The sequence below is a fragment of the Monodon monoceros genome, unplaced genomic scaffold, assembly GCF_005190385.1.
Source record: "Monodon monoceros isolate NGI ecotype Baffin Bay Population unplaced genomic scaffold, NGI_Narwhal_1 Super_Scaffold_4, whole genome shotgun sequence".
Classification (NCBI taxonomy): Eukaryota; Metazoa; Chordata; class Mammalia; order Artiodactyla; family Monodontidae; genus Monodon; species Monodon monoceros.
Genome location: NW_021703781.1, coordinates 77,176,075 through 77,200,501, shown reverse-complemented (window position 1 = coordinate 77,200,501; position 24,427 = coordinate 77,176,075). Strand labels below are relative to the sequence as shown.

At 44.8% G+C, this 24,427-nt stretch overlaps 2 protein-coding genes across 10 annotated transcripts in view; one reads left to right on the top strand and one right to left on the bottom strand.

The window, feature by feature from the left end:
* DOCK1 (dedicator of cytokinesis 1) overlaps positions 1 to 24,427 on the bottom strand; it is a 528,766-nt gene that overhangs the window by 284,046 nt on the left and 220,293 nt on the right. The window lies entirely within an intron of this gene.
* Positions 1 to 24,427, top strand: part of INSYN2A (inhibitory synaptic factor 2A) — a 37,465-nt gene that overhangs the window by 6,180 nt on the left and 6,858 nt on the right. The window contains exon 2 of the mRNA XM_029245567.1: positions 14,957 to 15,028. Coding sequence (XP_029101400.1) covers positions 14,957 to 15,028 — 72 coding nt within the window. The remainder of the gene's footprint in view (positions 1 to 14,956; positions 15,029 to 24,427) is intronic.

Genomic DNA, 24,427 nt, shown 5'->3' with positions numbered 1-24,427 from the left:
ACAGAGGCAGCCACAGAATGGGTGAGGGTGTGTGTGTGGTACGTACATGTAGAAATAAGGACCTAGGCCCGCAGGATCTATTTTTACTGAAAGACCTCAGGATCAGCTTCCAATGTAGCAGATGTCAGCAAACTTTTTCTGCAAAGGGCCAAACAGTACCTATTTTAGGCGTTGAGGGCCGTGCAGTCTCTGTTCAAGTGGTTCAGATGTGCCACTACATCGTAAACACAGTCATACACGACACAGGTACGAATGAGTATTGCCATGGTCCTAGGAAACTTCACAAAAACAGGCGCTAGCCAGACTTGGGCCAGTTTGCCAGCTCCTACGACATGGTCTTGTAAGTGTAGTAACCATAGTTCTTCGACCTGAAACCAGGTCACAATATGGGCACAGGGCAATCCCAGATGTGACTGCCCCACAGACGAGTGTATCGTTCATTCACAGGTTCAAATGGCTTCTACCAGGAGTCTCCTAAGTGTTGCGCACTGTGTCAGGCAAGGTGGAGCGGGGAGGGTACAAGGCAAAGAACTCAGGCCCTCTCTGAAGCGTTCACAGGTCGCTGACACTGTGTCTGTACAAGCCTACGCTTATCTGTTCATCAGCCCATCAAACCTGCAGGATTCTGCTGGGGAAGTGTGCATGTGCGTGTGCGTGTGTATTATACACAAACCTGTAATTTACATGCATATACATACATGATGTGGAAAAGGTCTCACTCTCCCACCAGCAGCAGTAAGAGGTCATCACAACACCTGTTTATATGATGTGACTTGCTTTCACCTAGATATTAACGCTGGATGGACAGAAATTACGTACTTGCTTTACCTTCTGTCCTTATACTGACAGATCACTGAGCAGCAGGCACTCTTCAGGGGGACCTGTCAGGGGGTGAGAAATCTCTCCAAATTTTCTCTAATTATCCATACCCAAACAGAATAAATACTGCATCGCAATTACAGAGGAAGCATAAAGGGACAAGTTAATTTGTTTAAGTCACAGAGCAGAAAGAACCTACAGGAAAATCAAGCATCACTGCAGCAGCCAGGGAGTAGCCTGGAGTCACGGAGGTCCCAGCAGGAGGCGTGCAGCCTCCCACCCACCCGGAGCCCAGGGGGGAGCCAGGCACAGTTAGACAAACCCATCTCAGGTCGGCTGTGCACCCTCTAGAAGGAGACCGGGTTACTCTTGCCCGAACCCACCCAATTAACTGAGATCAAAGTTTTCCACCTGGTTAGCTGGCATGGCCAGATGTCAAAGAGGGGAGGTGGGTGCTTCTGACGTCTTGACAAGCATCCTGGCGGATGTCTCTGGAATGTGAGCACTGCCTTCCTGGGTGTCTGGCCGGACAGCGCATCACAGGAAAGAGGGTGTGTGAGCCGAGAAGGGAGAGCAGCACACAGGGTCAAGCTCGGAAACAAAAAGGTTCTCCTCCTGCCAGCCGCACCCCTGTCCTCTCATGCTCCCTATTTGAAAGGGATGGAAATGTCAGCACTTCATTGTCTAAAGTTCTTGAGAAAACAGTTTTGGTGTCTCTGCCCATTTGTTGCAACCCCAAACATTTTAAAACATGCCAGCCAGCGGACTGAGGTTCCCTCCTGTTCACGTGGTTTTTCCATTTTCCGAGAATGACCGGGGCTCTGCAGCCAACTGGTCCTGAGCTGGCCACGTTGCCCCATCCCTCCCTGTTTGTCCTACATGTGCTTGGGGATGGTTATTAACCTCTCCAGTGCCTTTCTCCAGAGGCTTCTGACTCTGTGAAAGAGACCTAAGAACACCCGCCCCTCCTGGGCTTCCCTGGGAGATTAAATAAACTACCGAGGACCAGGCTCTCTTTGTACACTGTGTGTGCAAAGTTAACTCCTTTCAAGTTACTTTGTTACTGAGAAGCAGCCTTCCAGGTGCTAAAATGCAGGGAGGTGATGCAAGGGTGCAGGCGTGAACACCTTCAGAGAGATGTTCTTGCTTTACTCAAAAGGCAGGTTTATTTCCAAGGATTAGGAGGGGCTGAGGATTACGGGATGGAGACCTCCAGCTTTGTGCTCGTTTTCAGAGAAGTGTACGGGGCAAGGTTCCTTGGTGTTACGGCCAAGGCAGCTGATGTGGAGTCAGGAAACGTGGTTTTGTTCCCAGCTCATCCTAGCCTCGCCCCTCTGAGCCCCACGCTCCCACATGAAAGGAGGACAGTCCACACGAGACAAGGGACCTCAAGGGTCCTTTCTGATCTAAGAACCAATCCTCCAGAGATGTCCAAGAACTTCATAATTTCAGCCACTGCTGTAAATACATACAGAAGTTGAGAGAGAGACAGAGAAAGCAACACAGCCCTTTCTACGGATGTCGGTTAATAAACGCACACAGTGGTCCCACTATTAGGTTTTCTTTCTCCTCTTGATGCCTTAGCCATCCCTCATCTCTTCCACTGCTGCAACTGGCCTCTGTCCTTCTAGCTTGCAATCCTTTGAATAGTCTTCAGGGAAACCCCTCATTTTTTCTTTTTCTTTTATAACTAATGGCTTTTATATATTTGATAAAATATTCAAGTTCTAAAGCCCAAGTACAAGTTACCATGTTTTATGATTTTGAAATAGAAGCATACATGATATTCTCTTCTAGCATTTTCTTCATTTAATACACAGGGTTGCACTGGGTCTTTCCTATAGCTTAAATGTATATAACGTAAATACTATTTTTAAGTTTTTAGGCAATAATAAGCCTTTCCGTCCTTAATATGAAAAATGAAGCACATATATTTACGAGAATATAAAACGGGTTCCAAATTCTTGCTTTGGGCTTCATGTAGGTATCACACATACTTGAAAATGTAATTTAAATAATCTTCCCGTGCAGAATGCCAAAAGAGATTTCAAATACCTCCCTAGCCTTTTAAGTTGGTAGGTGAATAAAAGCCTCACTACTGAGCCACGAGGCAATGCAGACAGCCCATTCGTAGATAAAATGAGCACTTCAAGGCTTGGCATGAACGTTTATGGAGTTTATGGATTTGTGTCCCAGAACTCGGGTTTAAAAAAAGAGAGAAATGAAATGCAAGCTCTACTTTTCAAATACTTTTCTTTCTTTTTGAAACCCCATGCAATTTCTGCTAAGCTACGCAAAAAATGGTTTGAGCTCTATTTCCCACTGGCTCTGGGGGAGAGTTCCGGTGAAGCGTGTGTCTCTGGGCAGAGCACCAACAGAGCTCATCCATTTTGAGCACCTACAATATGGTGGCCATCCTGCATTGTCTCATTTAATCCCCCAAATGACACTGTAAGGTAGGAATACGCTTCCACCGGGAAACTAAAGCTTGGATATATTAAGTAACATCCCCAAGGTCAAGACTGGTGAGAAATAGTAAAGACAAAACTCACATCCAGACCCATCAGGCCCCAGCAGTATCCTCTCCCTCCTCTGAAAATGGGAAACCTAGACGTCTGCGCAGATTTGCAAAGCAGACGCTTTTGCTGCTCCTGCCAATTCTGGGTTCTTCCTTTTACTGGATGGGATCAAGAGGCTCCCGCACCCAGACCTGGTAAAGGTCCACGTGAATTTATGTTCTGGAGAAAGCACACTTTTAACGCTGGAGGGAGCAGAAAGCACCTTGGAAGGGGTCCCGGTAATAAGTTATGTTTTTAAGGGTTCCTAATCAGTAAGAGGGATCCCCTCTGTGAGGCAGTTTCAGAGAAATCAAAGCCACTGATACGCAAGTCCAGGGACCAGCAGCCGTCCATGAGCAACCTTCCCGGGGAAACCACTTCAAAGCTTTCACGTACCGCCTGTCACCTAAGTGGCTCGTCCAGTGACCACCAAGTGCCACCCGGGCTCTACCTGAATCAAATGTATGTCCACATTCATGGGAGCAAACGCTGAAGCAAAGTTTTTAATGCGCCATAAAAACAAGCAAACTTGTGTTTTAAAAGCCAGATCTGAACGGACAATTATGAAAAATGAGTTCCTCTACGTAAAGAAGGTGTGAAACTGGGCCTATTTTGACCCAAAATGGAGTCAGATTTTTTTGTCAGTATCTCATTGGTTACAGCACTAGACTGGTTCCCCAGATAAAAGTCTCATAATTGGACATCAAGAATTTTATACTTGCTGACACCAAAATTTGAAGATTTTAATCTTCAGCTACAAGAGCTCTGAAGCATTTGTTTAAAAAACGAGTGCAATGTCAAGCTTCTGAAACAAAGCACAGAAGCTTCACAGAGAGGAAGTCTGATTTAAAACTGTGAACCAACGCGCTCTATAAAAAATACATCCAAAGAAATTATGCATCAAAGGTAAAAGCTCTGTGGTTATTTACCATCGGAACCACTGCCCAACGCACATCATTAATGCTTTCAAATTAAAACCTCTGTAAGATGGTAAGTGACAATACTACAACTGAAGGAAGTGGCGGCCCAGAAGGAAAATTCGTTTTCACACAGTATACTCACATTCCTATTTTCCTTCTAGTTTGGTAGCAATGCCACCAAAATTCATTTTCATTAATTTTCAATAAACTATAGCTTTAGCTTTATGTCTCCTTCAGGAAACAAGTTAATCAACTCAGCTTCAGCTCAGCCCTAAAAAGTTGTTTCCTTTATTAATAGCTACTCCTGGTGCCCTCTGGGGCCAGTGTCTTCTTTGTCATTATCGTCATCATTTTGCAACTTAGCATCTCCTTGATTTCAGGAATATGTGAAGGAAACTCTGCCCTATTTGTAATATAACCGGGCAGTTCTACATGCCAAATAATAATCAATATCTGTCCCTATTTTTACATATTATGGTTTTATATTATGGAAATAGGATTAGAAAACACAAAAGAAAAGGTCCTGCCCTAACAATAGTGTTCATTTCCGTGTCTGTCTCTGTTCAAATCTCCACGTATTTCTGATAGGAGTAATAATGACTGTGCAATAATAAGAAGACAGTCCCTCTTCTTCATCACGCATGGCTCTGTGTAAAGGCAAGGAAGGAGAGAGCCGGGGCAGGGCCCAGGGAGAGGCACAGACGATGAGACACCATGCTGGAGGAGAGGCAGGTAGCTGCTGCCAACCCCGGGGGACGAGAGGCTGCATGGCCTCGACTCCCCATGCTGGCGGCCATGCTGCACCACTCACCACCATTATAGTTTCCCTTTAATTCTTTGTAATGAAAGCAAGCATTAAAAGCTTCCCTAACGGCCAGAGCCTCCCCAGAATAACAGAGTCACCGCATTTGTTGGGGGGCTGGGCTAAGAAAAGTTAATTTGTCAACAGCGTCTAAAGAAAGCCACCGAGTTCATTATATATGGTGTTTGCCACTGAAACGTGTTCACCAGGATTCCTTCTGGGATAAAGAAATGACATTTCCTGGGGTGAGGAGGGAGCTGGTTTAGGTGCAGACTAAGCCATTTATTTTAATAACTGGGTGTGGAAAGCAGAGGATGACTGGCCCTTCCCACTTGTGCGGGGAAATTTAAGATGGTACCAGGGTAATACTTTTAGACAGATGTTTTCACCTGATCCAGCTGGGAACATCACAGAACTGACCACCCTGTGGGTGGGTATCAGTTAATCCAGCAGAACACTCAGGCAGATTCTTCATTCATTCATTCACTCGTTCACTCACTCGTTCATTATTCAAAACTATTTCTTGAGTACTCGCTACACTTCAGACCCCAATGTGAGCACTGAACGTCCATCAGGGAATAAACAGACAAAATCTCTGCCCTCGGCGTGCTGACATTCTAGTAGAAGAGACAGACTAAAAAGCAAAATCATAACTCAAATTTGTGGCATGTTCCACGGTGGTAAGTTTAAAGCAGAGAAGAGAGGCAGGTACTGACTTTCTATCAGTCACGACAGAAGCTTGCGTTTACGAAGCACAGCTCCAGCCCTGCTCTCCAGAAGGTACCAGACTACGTGCTGGGATTGGGGAGATGGCTGAAGCTGTGTCCACGGCCACCAGTGTGCTCTCAGCCACACAGGAGAAAAACACCTCTACTGGACATCATCAGCATTCGCTGTGGAATGATCTGGAAAAGAGCCACAACAGGGTGCTGGGAATTTGCCAGAAGCCATGCTGGGCAGCCTATGAGGGAACAGAGGAGCTGGTCCAGACCAAGGATGCTGGTGTGAATGAGCACAGAAACTGCCCCACGGAAGGACTGCTACTTTTTGAAGTTACACAACTTACTCCGTTAACTTAGAAGCAATTCCTTCATCTTGGAAACAAATGTCCTCTAGATTTTAAGTGTCGTGAGGGCAAGGTCTGTGTTTTATTCATCCAAGCAACTGCTCCCCAGCAAAGGGCCGCGCACAGAGCTGGCGAACAAGAACCAGCCCGTGGACGGAACACGCGAACACAGTGAAAGCCAGTTGGTTACTCTGGCTAATCTATAGCAAAGTGCTTGAAAGTCTATAATCAGAGCACTACACAGAAATAACTAGGATTACTGAAAACCATCCTGATGTGTTTAATCAGCTCACACGGGGTTACACAGAGAGCTCGTTCTTCAAGGGCCCACATCTCAATTCTTGCCTCTGGGAGAATGGTACATGTACAATTTTGAGAACTTCACCCTCTAGTGGAAAAAATTAAGTAAGGGTAACACTAATGGGAAGAAGAAAGATCCAGCTCAAGCTATGATTGGGCTGTGCTCTAAAACATCACTTCTAAGTAACTTGTTTGGACCTCTGCACAATTTCCAACAAGCCAAAATCATAGATGGTGTTGGAGTTCCCAGGCCAGCCCTCAAGTTTCTTTAGCTGTACTGAGACTCAACAGAGAATGCTGTGAAATCTAACAGTCAAGTTTGTAGAGCGATTATTTCTTCTAACACAGGACTCCAAAAATGGATCTCCCTTAAAGGTTCCATCCAGAACAACTCTTATTTTCTGCAAGCGACATCTGGAACACACACATTCAAACTCAGGAGGATCGCATGAGTGTGTGTGGAAAGAAGGATTTGACGTCCTTCAATCTCAATGAGAGCCCTTTCCTCCAAAAAGAAGTCCAGAAGACGAAACTAAAAACAGAGGAAACCGGTAGTTAATGAGAATGGCCTTACTGCCTGACCTCACATCTACAGGCAAAAGAGCAGGAGAACAGAGAAACCAGGGTCCTAGAATAAATGCTTGCTGGCTAAAATTCTCTAAATACAAACAATGTAGTGATTATAACCAAGAAACTAGTGCAGTCACTGCTCTACCATATTCAGGGCAATAAACAGAAAACATGGAAGTGAGTCTTTTAAAGCTTTCTTTAAATGTCAAGAGCTGTCAAGTTCCACTGAAACAGAGATCAAACCAACCCTCATAGCTCGACTGAGACAAAGTTGCCTTCCCAAATAACTTTATTTTTCATTTGCTCTTTCATTCATCATTCCATGCATCCAAAGCCTTTCCACCTCTCCTGTGACCAGCAAGCCAGATGTCGGCTGGGCAAACAAAGAAAAAGGCAAAGCACGCCATGACGATACCAAATGCTGGGAGTGCTGGCGGAGGAGAAGTCACTGAGAGCTGGCCAAAGGGCACCTGAAGAGCAAGTGACGGTGCAGAATTCTAAAAAGGCTTCACAACAACCAGCCCACTTAGACATCCCTGAGGCAGGGGAAAGCAGGGGTGGTGAAAAGATCTGGGGTCAGTGTTGGTCTGTGTTCTTCAAACTGCAACCTCAGTTTCTAAAACAAACACACTGCTCTGTCAGCTTGGGGATTCCAGGCCACTAATGAACAAAGAATTGCCCAGCCTAACATAGCAGGTCTGCCGCTGGCTACAAGACGGCTCCCCTCAGCTACTGGGAAAAAGGGACCTGGTCAGACCATCACCAGTGAAAGCCAGTACTGCCTTTTATTGACCAATGGGTGTTCTTGGCGTTTGTTAAGAAAACTGGCGTCATATTTTTTTAACGAACTTAAACTGGATGTCCCCCAAATCCTGGCATTCAATAGCTCAAGTTAATAAAACAGATACAGTTGAGTTTCCACGGTTATATGGGGAAAGTCTACATTCACTTTAGCCACTAAACAGCTGATATAGGAACTAAACTACAGTTGCAGGGCATAATCTGGCAAATTCCTAGTGAGAAATTAGACTCAGGAACAAGCCAAAACTACTGCCAGAGGTGGGCTTAAAACATAGGAGACGGTCGCGGAAAACAGCTGAGTTTGACTAGTTTTGAAATTTAATTTCCCCTAACAAAAGTAGTGGTTTCGGGCTTCCCTGGTGGCGCAGTGGTTGAGAGTCCACCTGCCGATGCAGGGGACGCGGGTTCGTGCCCCGGTCCGGGAAGATCCCACATGGCGCGGAGCGGCTGGGCCCGTGAGCCATGGCCGCTGAGCCTGCGCGTCCGGAGCCTGTGCTCCGCAACGGGAGAGGCCGCAGCGGTAAGAGGCCCACGTACCAATAAAAAGAAAAAAAAAAAAAAAGTAGTGGTATCACTTTATGCCTCTAATTAATGTCACTTTGAGACTATTAAGTGGAAAAGCCCTTTAAGATGCTGCCATAAATGATGGCTCAGTTATCAAGAGGGCACAGCTGGAGCACACACCTGGCCTAGAACGTGGACGGAAAAAAAAAAAAGTGAGAAGATGAAGTGAGAAGGCTGAAAGAACAAGAGAGATCAAAATTAGGAGAATAAATTGAACAAGGGCATAAAATGATCACTGAGAGCAGAGACCGTGCCATTTTCTTTGTTGCAGCAAACAACGTCTGAGCAGAGGGCCTAACACATACCTTTGAGTTAATTCAAAGTGACTCAATACCCTATGTAACGAGTGTTCTGAAGACCCCAATTAAAGGATCACGCCCCGATTTGCACATTACCCAAACACGTCTTTTGCTTACACGCTAAGAGCTCTAAACTTGCTGAAAATCACCATGTCATTTAAGAGACCCACAAATTAGCAATGGGGTCACTTGTGCTGTGTGTCCTGTGCCATGCGCCCTGCTCTATGTCCCAAAGTGGAAGTGGAGGAGGGGCCCCTCCAGGTGCATGCTTACACACTGGTGATGCTGGCTGAGAGGAGAATGCTTTTCTGAAATCTAAAACCAAACACTCCATTCACAGTTCCCCAGGGAATGTGAGAAGAGATTTTTCCATGGGCAATTAAAGATCTTCTGGCGAAAGCAGTTTTGTGAGATGTGGCAGGAGAAACAGCACATTAAAGCCAATCCAGTAATCCAGTACCAGTGATTACAATTCAATACCATAGAATTACTTCCACCTGCCAACCACTCTTCTCTGAGCTGCTTATAACTTTGTCAGACTTTGCTTTTGAGAGCAGGCACAGTAAGAGACATTTTTTTTCCCCTTCCTGACCTTTCCACCAAACAATTTTTCTCTGCTGGGGCTGGACTGGAGACACAGGGTTGTCAGTCTCCACTCTCAGGCCCCATCTTCAAGGTCTCAGAGACACTGAGCCACTTGGACGTGGAGCCAGGAAGAAAGCTGCCGGTGACCTGTGATATTTTGCAGCGCCCTCTCCTACCACCCAGGGCCCTGCTTTCTTAGATCTCCCTGTGATGCGTTCATGAAAAAGCAGATGCCGCCTTGTCCCCCCTGTCCCCGGCTCTCCATCCCTGCCTCCCGGGACACACCTGTGGTCCAGCTCAGGCTGAAGCTGGCAGACATCCTCCTTCGCTGATCATTCCTAAGGCTTTGTGACAAGAACCGCCACACGAGCTCTGCCCTTTGCCTTCCCTTCTTCGTTTCTGTTTTTTAAATCCCATCCCTCATTGCCTCTTTTGTTGCTGATCTGCAACAGGACTAACTGAAGACTTGCAGACCCAAAATTGTCACCAATGCTATCTATTTTATACAAGTGGACAAAAGTATATTTTTACCTTCAGGAATTTTTGATAATGACAACTAAAGAATTGGAGCAGATGGCCTCAGAAGCCAAAGGTAGCTAGAGAAACTGGTGAACCACATTCTGAGTTAAACTTGAAAATTCTAGGCCACTCAGAAAGGAGGATCTGATGTTTTCTTTGAATGGGGGTGCCCCAACTAGAGTTCCATGCTGTCTTCGATAAAGGACACTCATTTTACTTTCTTTAAAGTACAGCAAGGTCTTCTGAAGAAATCTGTTTCACTACAAAGCGGAAGTGGAAATGACTCTCATACTGGACTCCACCAAAACTACCTTGTAAAATTAGCTTGAGCAAAACCTTCTGCTTTAACAAATCAAGAACAACCACCCCTCCATGTGCTTTCCACAAAGTCCATCCTCTTTATATCCCTATTAATTTCATAACTGAAGTCTAGTCTCCTTTACCTTTCAGTAAAGCCCACCCTGACCAATGAGTGTCCAAAGGGCATCCAGGAAGGAGAGGGTCAGGATCCCAGAAATGGTCCCTGGGTTAGGACCGTGATCTGGGGGGATGGGAGTCAAGAGGGTCAGTGGAACAGGCTGGACTCTTGGCGCTGTCCGCGGTGCTGAATGTTATGCTTTCCACTCCCCCACCTCCCCCCACCACAGTAATATACGCTGAGTCCAGAACATTGACAAATGGCAACTAACTGCAGTGAGATGATAAATAGCAAGTGTTGCAAAGATCAGTGCATTAAAACATCCGTGTTTGCAGTGAGCGTGCCTATCGCTGGGGTCCAAAGAGGTTTACACCAGAAAGTGAGAATCAGAACTTCTCAAAATTTATGCTCTTCATATGCTTTTTGCACTCAGAATTTTTTTCATTAGATTTGTCTGTTACTGGACTTCAGTATGAGAACACAGAGACTGACTGTATTATTTGGTTAATAAATTAATATTAACCAAACACCCAGCGTGTACCAGGCATTGTGACAGGCGTGGGGTTATAAACCTATATAAGGTATAGGTTCCTCAAAACAAAAGAGAAGAGAGTTTTATAAAGGTAGCAATTAACGTGCAAGACAGAAAATTTATAATTTTGGACCAAGATGTTCTCCCTCTGTGGCTTTGACGTCAATAATCTAAGCTCTCTCTTCTCCAAACTTCCAATCACAAAAGACCTCTAGCCCTACTGTCACCGGAGAAGCATCTGCTCCAGCAGTTCAGAGTTTTTGGATCGCTTCTCTTTTTGGCAATGGCAATCCAGAAAGATAATCATTCCAAGTATGGGTTTTATGACTTGTTTCCAAGTGAGAAGGAAAAAATAGGGACATTCCATAATGGCACTTTGTGTTCCCTGTCCTGTAGAAAGGACTTATCTGTTTTGTCTGTATTTGGAGAACACATTTATTCAGATTCTGCAACACAATTATTAATGTGACCATAAAATCATCAGCGAAGCCAAACCCTACATTTTGTAAGCCCCAGGGACAATTAGATGGATTATCAAAGCAATAAGCACAAGGGGTTACACAGTTTAAGACCTCTACTAAGAACGCCCTCACGCTTAATAAAATTGTAGTGGACATACCTTGATTAACAATAGCTACTGGAGGCAGCCTGTGACTTAACCATATGACACAAGGACAACACTTTAACTTTTATCCACAAATTAATCTCTCACTGACATCCATCTTTATGAACTACCTTTTTGGACTCCAAAGATTTGAATCCTTTCAAAAAGAAAGGTCCTTAACAAAACCATGGAAACATCCTGAAGGGTCTTCCCAAGAATAGTTCGTGGCAATGAGATCTTGAAAACACTTCTCACACATGGTGGCAATATGGAGGACCACCAAATTGTCATTTAAATTAGCTAGAAAAGCGGGGACCACACACAGATATGTCACTCTATAAAGCAGATATTATGACTCACTCGATTCTAATCAACAGGCATCAGCCAAACCGTACTGTATCTCAGGATTGTGTGAGTTAGGTTGGGCTACAAATCAAAGAAGGGAGAAAAAAGAAATTGAATGCAAATGATGTGATAGAAAGGGAGGAGTGAGAGTAAAGGTTAGGAGGAATAGGTTCCATGTCATTCTGTCATCCACGTATAAATAAACCTCTACAGTGGCTTCCCATTAAATTTACAACAATGTCCAAAGAGCTTCCTATTTTATAGGATCTGTTCTCACCTCCCGCCTCTCTCATGTGCCCCAGATATTCTAGCCACACTGGCCCTTTTATCTGTCCTGCAAACATGCCAACATCATTCCCATGACGATGTTCACAAGTGATGGCCCTTTTGTTTGCAAAACTCATCTCTAGATCTGGAGATGACTAACTGCTCTTTCATTATCATCCAGGTCTCATTCCAAATGCAGGATCCTCGGGGGGGTTAGCCAAAGCCACCCGTACAACATTTCCTTAACAATGAGCCGTATCCAAAGCCATTCATTCATTCGTTCATGTGTTCATGTGTTGCCTGTCTGGCTCTCCCACTCTGCTGTAAGCTTCGAGGACAAGGACACAATCTTATTCCAAAATGTCTCCTCAGTAGCCAGAATAATGTCTGACACCTAATGGCACTTAATCATTATTTGCTTACTGATTGTAACAGGGGAAAAATGCGTGCTTTTTACCAAGTGATAAGAATAGTCTGTTCAGAAAGGGCTTTAAAAAGAGCAGTTTATAACTGAAGAACCCCAAGGTCCTGGAAGAGAGTTCTCTTGTGCGTTTCAGGTGCCTGAAGTCTCTGTCCTGTCAGTGCTGGACTCATTGACTATCCCAAGGTGGCAATCATACAAAGTGCAGAACACAGGTCCCAGGGTTCGAGCAGGGCATCACGGAGCATCAGAAGCCTGGGGTCTAAGAATAATGAGATCCCAGACCTGAAGTGTTGCTATATTCTCCTCTGTAAAATGAGGTTGCGTAATTAATTCAAGGACTCGAGGCACTAATGTAAGTGAGACACTTGGGAACTCCATGCTCCTGGGCAAGGAAGGGGTGTTGGTGTCGATGAGAGCTGATGCAGGTTCTTCCTGAGGTCTCGAGCAGGAAAGTTCTGCAAGCATGGAAGTCGGATTTTCCTTAGAGCCCAGTAAGCGTGCCCCTCAAATAAAGGTTAGGAAGTGCCCTTGATTTCGTCTGTTTTCTTTTAAAAGCCTAAACTTTAGAATGTGACTAGGGCATACAGAAAACTATTACATATCCCCTTCCCTGGCTGGTGCTTAACACACACCAACGAACACACAGAGGAGCTGTCCCTCGTCTGCAGCCCAGCCTAACAGCGGGACAGACACGTCCTGCAGCAAACATGTCATTGCCAGGACTTGTGCTCAAGTACCATGCTTATTTTACCATACAAAATGACCGTGGTCAGACATGAGCTTAGGACAGAGCTCCAGTAAAATCAGTGGGATGGAGAAAGGCCTTTTATATATAATAAGGCATGGGAGAATGGAGGTCAATGTCTAACACAGAGGACCTTTGGTATGGGTTTGACAAATCTGGAGCCAGGGAGGAAGGTTCAGGAGGAATGTACCCTTGGGGCTTGTCATCAGGAGGAAAGGGCTAAGGAAAAGAGGAAGGTGTGATGCACAAGCTCTTCCCTGTTCCCTTCCTGACAAAGCTCAGGGGAGAGGAAAAGACCCCAAGTGGGCATCCAAAGGCGTCCGAAATGGGGGACAGAGGTCAACACAAACGCAGCCACAGTGACTCCAACTCTGGCTCGAATATCATGGGCCACAGGCACTGACTGGCGACACTTTAGGACAGAATATTGTCACTTGATTAATAAATGAAATGCACAGAACTCAAAGGTCAAGTCCGAGTTCACCAAAGCTCACTGCAACAACGTGGCATGGATAGGAAAATCCTTTTGTCAAATGTTTATGCAACACCAAATATAATGAGGAAAACAAAAGTTAATTTCAATTCAAAATCCATGATGCGTGCAAGAGAAGTTTACATAGGGAAGGCGATAAAATATCGACTATCCATGTTGACAGAAAACCTTCTGAGCACTATTATTATGTTGAGTCACTCTCCAAACGTAAATATGCCCCCGAAGTATGTATGAGCCAATTCAGATGGAAGCTTTTCTTCTGCCACTGATTTAACAGATTCTGGTTAGCACGTTTGTCCCTTAGCACAAAGTAATATTCAGAATAAAATACGCCTGCACGTTAAAACTATCAGAGAGGGAAGGCCGGCCAAAGTGGTAGGAAAAACATTATGAAAGCTCCCCAAAACTAGCTTCTTGGGGTGACTGGGCTGAGAAAGAGTCAAGAAAATCCTTTCATCAAACCCTTAAGTCTATACAACCTTCCAGAATATACTCCAAAAAATACTCTAAGGTTATTTCTGTTAATGGGAAGAGAATCAGCACCCCTACCTCTCCTCCTAAAAACGTCTAGTCTCATAGGGCTGACAGAACTCACCAGAGAATGTAGCCAGGGACGGTGTCAGAAGGCATTGACAATGCAGCACGACACTCTACCACATAAGTCAGCAAATTTTTTTCTCTAAAGAGCTAGAGAGTGAGTATCCTGGGATTTGCAGACCAAGGGTATTGTAGCTACTAACGTAAAAATGTTCACTATTCTTTATTATCAAAACTTAAAACTTTATTTATGGACACTGAAAAGTTAATTTCATTAGTTTTCACGTGTTCCAAATATTATTATTCTTTCAATCTTTCTCAACCATTTATGAATGTAAAATTCACTCTTAGCTTGCTGGCTCAGAGTGGGATTCGCCTGAGGACCCCAGTCTGCAGACTCCTCCTCTCGCAGGCCGAGGGGTGGTGGGGCAGAAACAAGTCAGAAGATCTGGGGTTGGTTTCCCATCGAAGTTTCTTTTAAACACCATAAAGATCAAGCTGCACTGAAACATCCCAAATTCCCTTTGCTTATAACAAAATCAGATTATTTACTTCTTCCAGTAGTTTATGTTCGCATCCTAGATTTAATTTAAGTATCAGCTATAGAGGTTGCATTGGTCGTATACAATAAATGCAGAGACAGGAGCAAAATGGGAAACACACTGATCGATTTCTATTACCATAACGAGCAATGGCATTGGGAAAGAATCTGATTGGAGCTGTGTGCTCTAGAGAAGCCAGCAGCCAGCAGCCACCACGTGTAATGCTCTCCTGTTCTTATCTTGTAGGCTTTCATATCGGACTGGGCAAGACACAGCTAATTGTGACACATGCAGGAACAGTGCATGTATTATCTATAGGTATGTCAACGTTCTCCTCTTCCCACTTTGTTATTATGAGTGACAAATGATGTTTACCCACGAATGCAAGAATCATCTGGGATCATGCTGGGGTGATTATATCAGACAGAAAGTAAAGAACCTTTCCTGACCAGAATTCTAGGCTGCTTCTAAATACTCAACCTCACATACAGAATCACGGGATGAGGGAGAGCTTGAACCCATGGATCTGGCAAATGTATCTTAGCAGTGTTTCCAAAATCGGTGTAAGTTCGATGGCTTGCTCCCTCAGAATCGACAGCCACGAACACTGTACTGTGTGTTCCGTAACGGCTGTGAAATATAAGACCTTCAGATGGTATAGATCAAAGGCTGCAAACCACACTGTATGTGCTAGGAATACCACAGAAAAACCCAGTGTGCAGTTTATTTCCTGGGGAATCACCAGGGTTGTGGCACTTATGTCCCTCGGGGCATAAGCCCCCGTCTAGAGCCCTATGGCTGGTCTTCCTGTTTTTCAATTTGAAGTGCGTTTAGATTACTCACATTGACAAGAATACAGCAGAAACTTTCAACAAGCAAAAAGCATGTTAGGCTTTTGGCAGTAATTTAGGATTTTAAGACATGGTCATGACCTTCAGAGAGGTTACTGTCTTTTTTATTTTTTCTTTTTGGAAATGTAATTTTCGTAAGCAAAAGATGAGAGCAGTAAGAGATGTTATGATTTAGTTCATTTTTTAAAATTAAGCCTGAAGAACAATTTTACTTGATTTGCCAAATTATCAACAACAAGAAAAAGCTGCACAGTCTTACATCTAAAACTGTATAAAGGACGCCAATCTCAACCAAAAACCACCTTCTAAAGAGACCTTCAAAGTTACCACCCTCCTATCAAGAAGGTAGAGACAGGGAGAGGGTATAAATGTCTTAACAATGGCAAAAAGCTTGAGTCCACACAGTCTTGGGTCCATCACATCTCCAATCCAGACAGAGCATCCCAGACTGGGCCCCAGGTTCTTTAAAAGTAGAGTTGGGTCACCTGGTGACTGGTGTGGTTGCAGCAGGAGAAACCACAGGGCAGACACAAGCTCCGGTACCACCGTAGCAAAAGTCCGTCCTGCAGAGGTTCTCGACCCAGGGAGATTTTGCCTCCCAGGGCACATTTGGCAAGAATGGAGGGAGATGCTTTCAGCTGTCACAACTGGAGAGGTGCTACTGCATCTACTAGGCAGAGGCCAGGGATGCTGCTAACATCCTATAATGCCTAGGACAGCCCTCCATGACACAGAGTCAGCCCATCCAAACTGTCAATTGTGCCAAGACTGAGAAAGCCTGCCTTGCAGGAACCATGGCCTGGTTACAATCTAGTAAAAGGCACACAAACTGCTAAGGCCTCCTGGCTACCCAGAGGGACCTGGGTCCCCTGCAGCAGCCCTGGCCCAGCAGGCCAAGATGCCCGATTGCTCTCCACTATTAACAAGGAGGTGAAAACCAAGCGCCCAGGCAAAAAACGTCAAGCACTCCAAATACAAACTTAGAGAAGTTTGGTCGGTGGGAATCTTTTTACTACACCCATATTATGCGAAACAATTTTGAATCGACAGTGAAGGGATGTAAGTGACATAAAATAAAATGCTTTCAAAGAAAAAAATGCTTTCACTAAACCAGTCAATTAGGAAAAGAAATGAAGAACTGAGAGCTCCTGGCATAAGTACCCTCACCATTTAGCTTTTGCTCCTCTGGGAGCTAAAACGCCTCCAGTCTCCAATGCTATACAGAGTCGAAGTGAACCCAGATTTCCAAAGAAGTCGCGAAGAGTGAGCTTGATGATGTAAACCCACTTAACATTTTGTGGGTGACTGAAAGAAGAATTTATTAGGACACTCTCCAATGTAAATTGAAGTAATTTACATAAATTTAGCTCTAAATCCAGAAGCAACTTACATTAAAAAAAAAAAAAAAGTGATGTTTAAAGTGATTTAACAGTCTGTGAAGGACAGGAATTAGCCTTGAGTGGTTACAGTTTAGACATGGCTCACCCAGCGATCTGTGTGAATCCCAGTACACAGGCCACTGGCCCATTTATGGTAAGAACTGGGAATTCCAGCGCCACAAGAATTTGACAAAATTCAGTAAGACTCACTCACCAGGTAGAGGGATTGAGTCATTGCGACCACTTTGCTCATCTCCTGCAAACTGGGGAAATGCGTGTCTCTTCATAGAGACCTTGTCATCAAAGATGTGACTGCAGGGACTGTGCATCTTCAGGAACTGTGTACAGTGGGGGCCTCTACAGCCATGCCACCCTACAGTAAGTAAGCCCCCTCTCTAAGTGCTCAGAGCATCCCGGGAGAGGCGGTACTAGAGAAGAAGTGGAGTTTTAGATCGCTCTTTCGGGAAAGTGTTTTAAAATCCCCCCATCAGAGTGATAACAACAATAAAAATTTCCCAACACTCCAACTTCTGCTGCAAAGAGAAGTTACTCAGAAGGCTTACTAGTAACATTTCAGCCGGACTCCCACTGCCCCAAAAAGCAGTCTTCCTGCTATGAATTCAAACAGAGGTCTCTATATTACTACCAAGTTGAACAAACATATTAGTCAAATTCTGTTTCCCAGTTTTCCTATCACTTTATATAGGATATAATTTAAAATTATAACTGTTAAAATTTAACAATTACTCTTGACACTGGTTTGGTTCTTGACATTAGCAAGAGTTTTCTGAGCACTACAGATGAGAGGAAAGAAAGCTCACTTCTGGTTCACTAACTGGAACACCAGTCAAAAGAGAAATCCGAAACGTAAACATGTTATTTGAATTTGAATCATATAATTGTCTTACAATGTACGTGATTTTAAGTTATGCCGATCTTTTGAGGCGAGGCCCAGATGTCTTCTGTGCCCGTGGTCACCCCCACTGGACTTCCAAGGTACCTGCCACGAACCACACCCATTTTCCTGAGGTAGAACACCGTCTCGTGACAGAACCTGATTTCAGGGTCCTTCTGGGCACCGATGTGCCCCTCCCTTTGTCACACTCAGTACTTTGTAGCAAGCTCCTCTGTCCAAAACATCTAACCCACAGAAATAATTCTCTCTTGCCTCCAGTGTATCTCATCGGTTTATGTAACACTCAAATAAATCACATCATTTCAATGGTGAGTACAAATGGCATAAACAGATCCAAACCCAGCATCCCCTTGGTGAGCACACAGCTGGAGAAGTGAGGACAGAGGGTCAGGGATCAACAACAGAGGAGCCTGTTTGCCAGGAGCATCCAGCCCCGCGTGGGCGGCAGTTCCATCATGGGGGCGCACAGTGGTGGTGACTAACCCAGCACCTCGGTGAAGGGGGCTTTCATGATCCCATCAGAAAACCAAAGACTGGTACAAGAGAGTGGTGGCTGGCTGTTGTTGATACCTCCAGATAGGTGATTTCCCTTGGGGTTCCCTTCTGCCAGAAAAGAATGGGGAGCGTAGAGCAAGGGAGAATTCGCCCAGATGACTTCTCAGTGTACAGCCAGCCCTGTGATTCAATCATCGAATGTCAAATGCTTCATGAAGGATAGAGGTTTCTCTGATAGAAAAGCATCCAGAACACAACAGGCCTTGGGCAGAAGAAACCACCTGTCCAGGTGGCCCTGGAGCAGTGCCAACGGGCAGCCAGAACATCTCAGAGGTGAGCCAGAGGGAGTGTCCAAATTGCAAAGGCTTTATGATTCAAGTGCATCTCTTTTCACGGAGGACATTGCAAGAAATCCTCCATCAATTCCTGCAAACACCTCTGTAGAGACGATCCCATCAGAAGGGGATGAGTTCAAGCTCGGAGTCCCTGCAGTTGGTTCTATGCCTGGCTCTGCACCCAGGCTCTCAGGTACCAGGGCCTGCACCCTAAGAGTCCCTGTACCACCATCTCTGCCACTCTTCTGGGTCTTTCCCAGAGGATGCCCGCAGCACCTCAGAACTGAATAGGTTGAAGGAGTTTCAAAATAAAGACATTTTAAAATGCCAAAGGCCTGTGGTGGTCCCAGAGCCTGGGCGAACACGAGGGGCCATCAGAGCTGCTAGTTTCCACGTTGTCACTTGTCATACCTGTTTGCTGGCAGGCAGAGAGCCCTGGAGGTCAATGAATTTGATCCCGCCTATCTTGCATTTACACGCTGCTTTTCAGCCAAAACCCAAGTACCCTCTCCGAGCAGTGTAAGAATCCACCATGTTGCCAGTAACACTTGGCCTAGGGATATGCAAAGGGGGCCGTGTCCAAGACACGGCTGCCTGTGGTTCTAGCAACGCAAGCCCTTGAATAAATGTGTGCCTTTGCCATGGGTGGCAGTACATATTTCTCTGTAAAAAAAAATAAGTCTGTCATGGAAAAAAAATATCAAAGGGACCGAAGATCCTGAAGCAATTTCATGGAATAAGGGCCTCTGGGACCACAAACAAAAGGTTGTGAAAATCAGCCTGCCTGGGACTGATGCTCAGATAGGGGGCGCCCCAGAGGTTAGGGCTGAGCTGCCATCCTCTGTCTTTGGAGGGGTGTCCATTAGATCTCCAAGTCCTGCATGATTTAAGGAAGGGATCAGGTAGGTCCTTTCTAGCTCTGAAATGCCGGGAGTCAGTGATCTACAATTATGAGAGGAATGGATCTTGAGAACTTCAGAAGAAAGTCTACTTGGAGATAAAAGTTTGGGCGTTCACAGGGCATTTCTCAACCAAATAGCATCCATTCCCATATTGGCAAATCGATTTACAAAGAGCCGAAACAACCATCCTTGGGCAATGGATTGCCCTGCTTCCTAGACACTGAAACCCAAGCATCAAAAGTGATATCTTCCATCAGTGGGAATTTGGAGGTGGTTGACATGACTACAGTTTTCGTTTCCTAAAATGACATTCTTTCCATTTTGATCTGGACCAATTGTGAAATTCTAATTTAAGACCATCTCAGCATGAAACAAGATAACAAGGGATACAAGTTTTAGTTTTCTGTAGTACAACTTTTCTGGCTATCATCCATATTTCCTGTCAAAATAGGCTATAATTATTTCAGAAAATATTCGACTGATCAAGTACTAATAGAACCTTTGCTCATAAGCACTTGAAATCCTCTGTACCCGCCCTATCTCAGCAGGTCTCTTGTCAGACTAATCTGACGAGTCACGCTAACCCATGATTCATCCTTTGTTCAGATTCTGTTTCAAAAAGGAACAATGCAACATACCATTTCCCTGCTTTACTGAAGTGGTTAATTCGTAAAATAATACCACAACAAAATGGCTTGAATTCAAATTTGTGCATTTTTATGAGGATAGCCTGTGCTAACCTCAGTTCAAAGGCTTTGGGGAATGAAAGCGAGCTTTGAAAGATAATGATAACGATGATTCAGACTAATTAAGTAGAATCTTTACCAGAATTTAAATCTTCCAGTAAAGTATTAGAATTCCTACCATTAGTTCCAAGTCCTACAACACCTGTCCCCTTCAGGAGGACACTGCCCGCACCTGCGTCCTTTCTGTATCATCAGGGCCACCCACAGCCAGCCTCAAGTAACACTAATAATTATGCAGTGAATCCGTGAGTGGACTTGGCCCCCGAAGGGAAGGGAAACACTGCCCGTCTGCCTATCACTTTGTTTTCAACACCCCAGAGGGAGGGAGTTTGCAGGATGCCCTGTTGTCTACGTTGTATTTTCATCTTTTGATATGATCCATGGATGGTCAAGTATAGATGAAATTTCAAACAACTGTTTTGATAAAGTATCCGAGTCCCTTCCATTTGGTGCTTCTGTGCATTTCCTCAGCAAGCATTTTTCATGGAACTCCTAGGAGATGAGGGGCATGATGGCCCCACACACCGGGAGGCGGGAGGAACTGGTGATCTGGCTGAAGACAACCCCGTAGAACCCCTACCGTAAGACCTTGTAACAACAGAGTGACAACAACAGGGAACCTTCTGCACCGAAGGTGTGGGGGCCACAGACACAGTGAAGAAAGGCAGAGGACAGACAGATGAAGGCGACCAGGGTGTTCCACCCGGGGACAGCTGACGCAGAGGACACAGGACCATCTTGGAGGGGTAGCATATTGGGGAGGGTCTAGATGTGTTCTGTAGAACACCTCTCCCACCCCCCAGGCTAGAGGGTTGGAAACAACCGGAAGGATTAGGGGGAGAAAGAGCCAGAGGATTTCCAAGGATGAAAGGGGATGCCTTGCTGCTGGCACATAAGCATGTAGCTTTACAGCAGCTGGGGAACTTTCCAGTGCATCGAAATCTTTAACTCTTTATCAAGGAAGCTCCCAAATTCTGCAAGGTCCTTTCCAAAATGACTGGAGGGTTTCAGGAAAGATGAGAAATATACCCTAATATTATGAGATGGAACAAGGAATTCACAGAATTAATGGTTTGCATTTTCTCAAATCATCAATAGAAATTCATTGCCATCACCAATAAGAACACAAAACAGAAGGCTGCAAAGATTCCAGACAAAAATGTGCATGGAAATGTCACTGATTCCAGAGTACTGCAAAAAAGGAGCTGCAGTCAGGACAGCCACCAGAACTGGACGCCTCGAAACCTAATGAAGTCTTATTGTTAAGAGAGGTAACTGCATTTGTATGCAGAACCGGGGCCAGGTCTAGCCTGTCCAGAGCCCACTTGGAGTGGAATCTTTGCTGCCTCTGTCATTTAGTGATTATCTCTAAGTGGAAGTGGCCTTTGCAGGCCTGCTTTCGATCACCACCACTTGTGCATATTAAGTTCTTTACCAACATGAACTGATGTGGAGGAAATTAGCTTTTGTCTAATACTTAGTGCTCTGTTCCTAGTATTTACAGTGACTGATGGGGTGGGAGGAAGAGGACAGGGAGGATTTCCTTGGATAATACTTTAGGCGATGTCATTCTGATGTAAGGAAATATGTTTTAATAAAGTAAACTAAACGTTAGAAAAAAACAAAAAAGAATGACTTAACAGACCTCAAAATTCTCCTTGAGGAGCTTCCCCGGTGGCGCAGTGGTTGAGAATCTGCCTGCTAATGCAGGGGACACGGGTTCGAGCCCTGGTCTGGGAAGATCCCACATGCCGCGGAGCAACTAGGCCCGTGAGCCACAACTACTGAGCCTGTGCGTCTGGAGCCTGTGCTCCGCAACAAGGGAGGCCGCCATAGTGAGAGGCCCGCGCACCGCGATGAAGAGTGGTCCCCGCCTGCCACAACTAGAGAAAGCCCTCGCACGGAAACGAAGACCCCCAACACAGCCAAAATAAATAAATTAATAAACTCCTACCCCCAACATCTTAAAAGAAAAGATTCCCCAAACCAATAGCCCAAGTTTTGTCTATTCCATTAGAATTATAAAAACATATTCTTTCTTTTTCCCCAGTATGTAAGGATCAGGCTTTAGTCGTCTTTAGTGACCTTCTACTGACCTTTAGTATCAAAAGTTCTATGTGTACCTGTACAGCTGTAAAAGTGGAAGCTGGTTGCTCATCTCAACATATTCCTTGTAAAGCAATTAGTTAAAAATTATTCAGCAGAGAAAGGTTAATTATACCGATAGCCCTCCTCTTAAGACCCTCAAAAGTCAAAATTAATGAGGTAGTCACCTATGTCCAAAACAGTGTGAAGGAGTTACATTGTCAGTGTCATGAGCAAATCGGTGTAATTCACTTTTAGACAACCATGTAGATTTTTCTACGAGCTAGATACAGCATCCAGTCCTTACCTGAGTGCCCTAAGTTAGCATGTAAAATTCCTTGGGGACTCAATGACAAAAGAAACCACCTAGGGTTTGCTGCTGTCACTCAGCTGACTCTTCTGCCCCATCAGCCACCTTGAAGGCACTGATCCCACAGACAACACATCCCTGGAGGTGTGGTAGGGAACCCGGGGGTTTAGACAGGTCACCAGTGACACCATAAGACATGCACAAGAAACTAATGGTTTCCTGGCCTACGCACTGAGAACTGTCACTGCTCCATATTCTCTCTCTCTCTCTGCTCATGTCAGAAGAGGGGAAGCTCCTGAGAGCGTCAGCAACTCAGCATTCTGGGCTGGTGGCTCAGAGGGGCCGGGCTGCTCTGCACTTTAGCTCAAGCACGGTGACCGCAAGTCATTCCTCTCTGGGCAACAGATTGTCCGTCCTCAAGATGAGGACAGAAGACAAGGTCACGGCCAAGATCTCAGCCGACCCGACTCAGGTCACCTGGCTGGGTGTTCCAGCCCTGGCACCTGAAGGACCCACTACAAACAATTTTGGAGAGTCCTGTGTTTTCTCCTTTTAACTGCAGTTACAATGCACTTCCTGCTCAAAGATTAAAAAAAATAATTGTGTGCTCTTTGTTGAGGCCAGGGACAGCAGTGAATTGGCAGTCCACATTTAATAATTATCCATCCCTTCTAAATATAATGTCTAATCTTGATGGCTTGCTAGAAGCGTGACATCAGATATGCTTAATACACGTGACACTGTTAGTGATCTGGTCCCTTTCTTACTCGAGAAATGATTATGGTTGGAGGTTATAAACAGCGCTTGAGTCTTTCTGCCTCGACCTCTCTGTGGCGCAAAATTATAGGAGGCTCAAACGCAGTTCCCTGATCCCTGTGCATCTGGCCAGCCCTCAAATTTGGGCACTTAGATGAAGCCCGGGTGCCAGACCACTCTTTGCATTCCAGAGGAGTCACAGATAAGAAAGATACCGAGGATGGAGCTTCAGTCAAGCATAAAAGGAAGGACTGTCCTCCTGCGTGGTCAGGCTACGTACCAGGATGTATTCAGAAAGGTCACTGTCTGTAACTTTGGATACTTTGGAATATACTTTATAGCTAGGATAACTGGCTAATGTTTTGCTTTTTATAACCATAACCATAATTTCCTTGCCATAGGCCATGACGAAAAGGGAACAGATCTTATAGTTCAGGTATTAGTACTATTGAATACCTATCTATTTCTAATATTTTAAATCTTACAGTGACTCTGTAAACTTTGATTAGGCACCTACTGTGTGAAAAAGTGGCAGAAGAAGGATTCAGAGTTATGATGAATCATTTCTACGTTCAAATTATTAATACTGGAAACTATTAGAACAAGCTCCATACATATACACAACAGGTATATAACATATGGACATATTTTGTGTACATATGTTCGTTTTGATGAATAAGTTATAACTAGAAAACAGAGGCAGCATTCTGCTGAGACTGGAAGTGAGGGGATTCGGGTTCAGTTCATCAGTTTATTTCAATTCAGTAAACAGAGAGATCACGTGCTGAGTCTGTCACTGTATTAAAGGCATCACAGATGCAGTTGAATTCAACATGGTCTATCCCTCGATGCGTTTCACAGAACTGAGAAAAAGTAGCTATGATCCAACATGAGCCAGAAGTGCTCTGATAAAAATGTGCAGAGACCCTGAGCAGTGTGGAC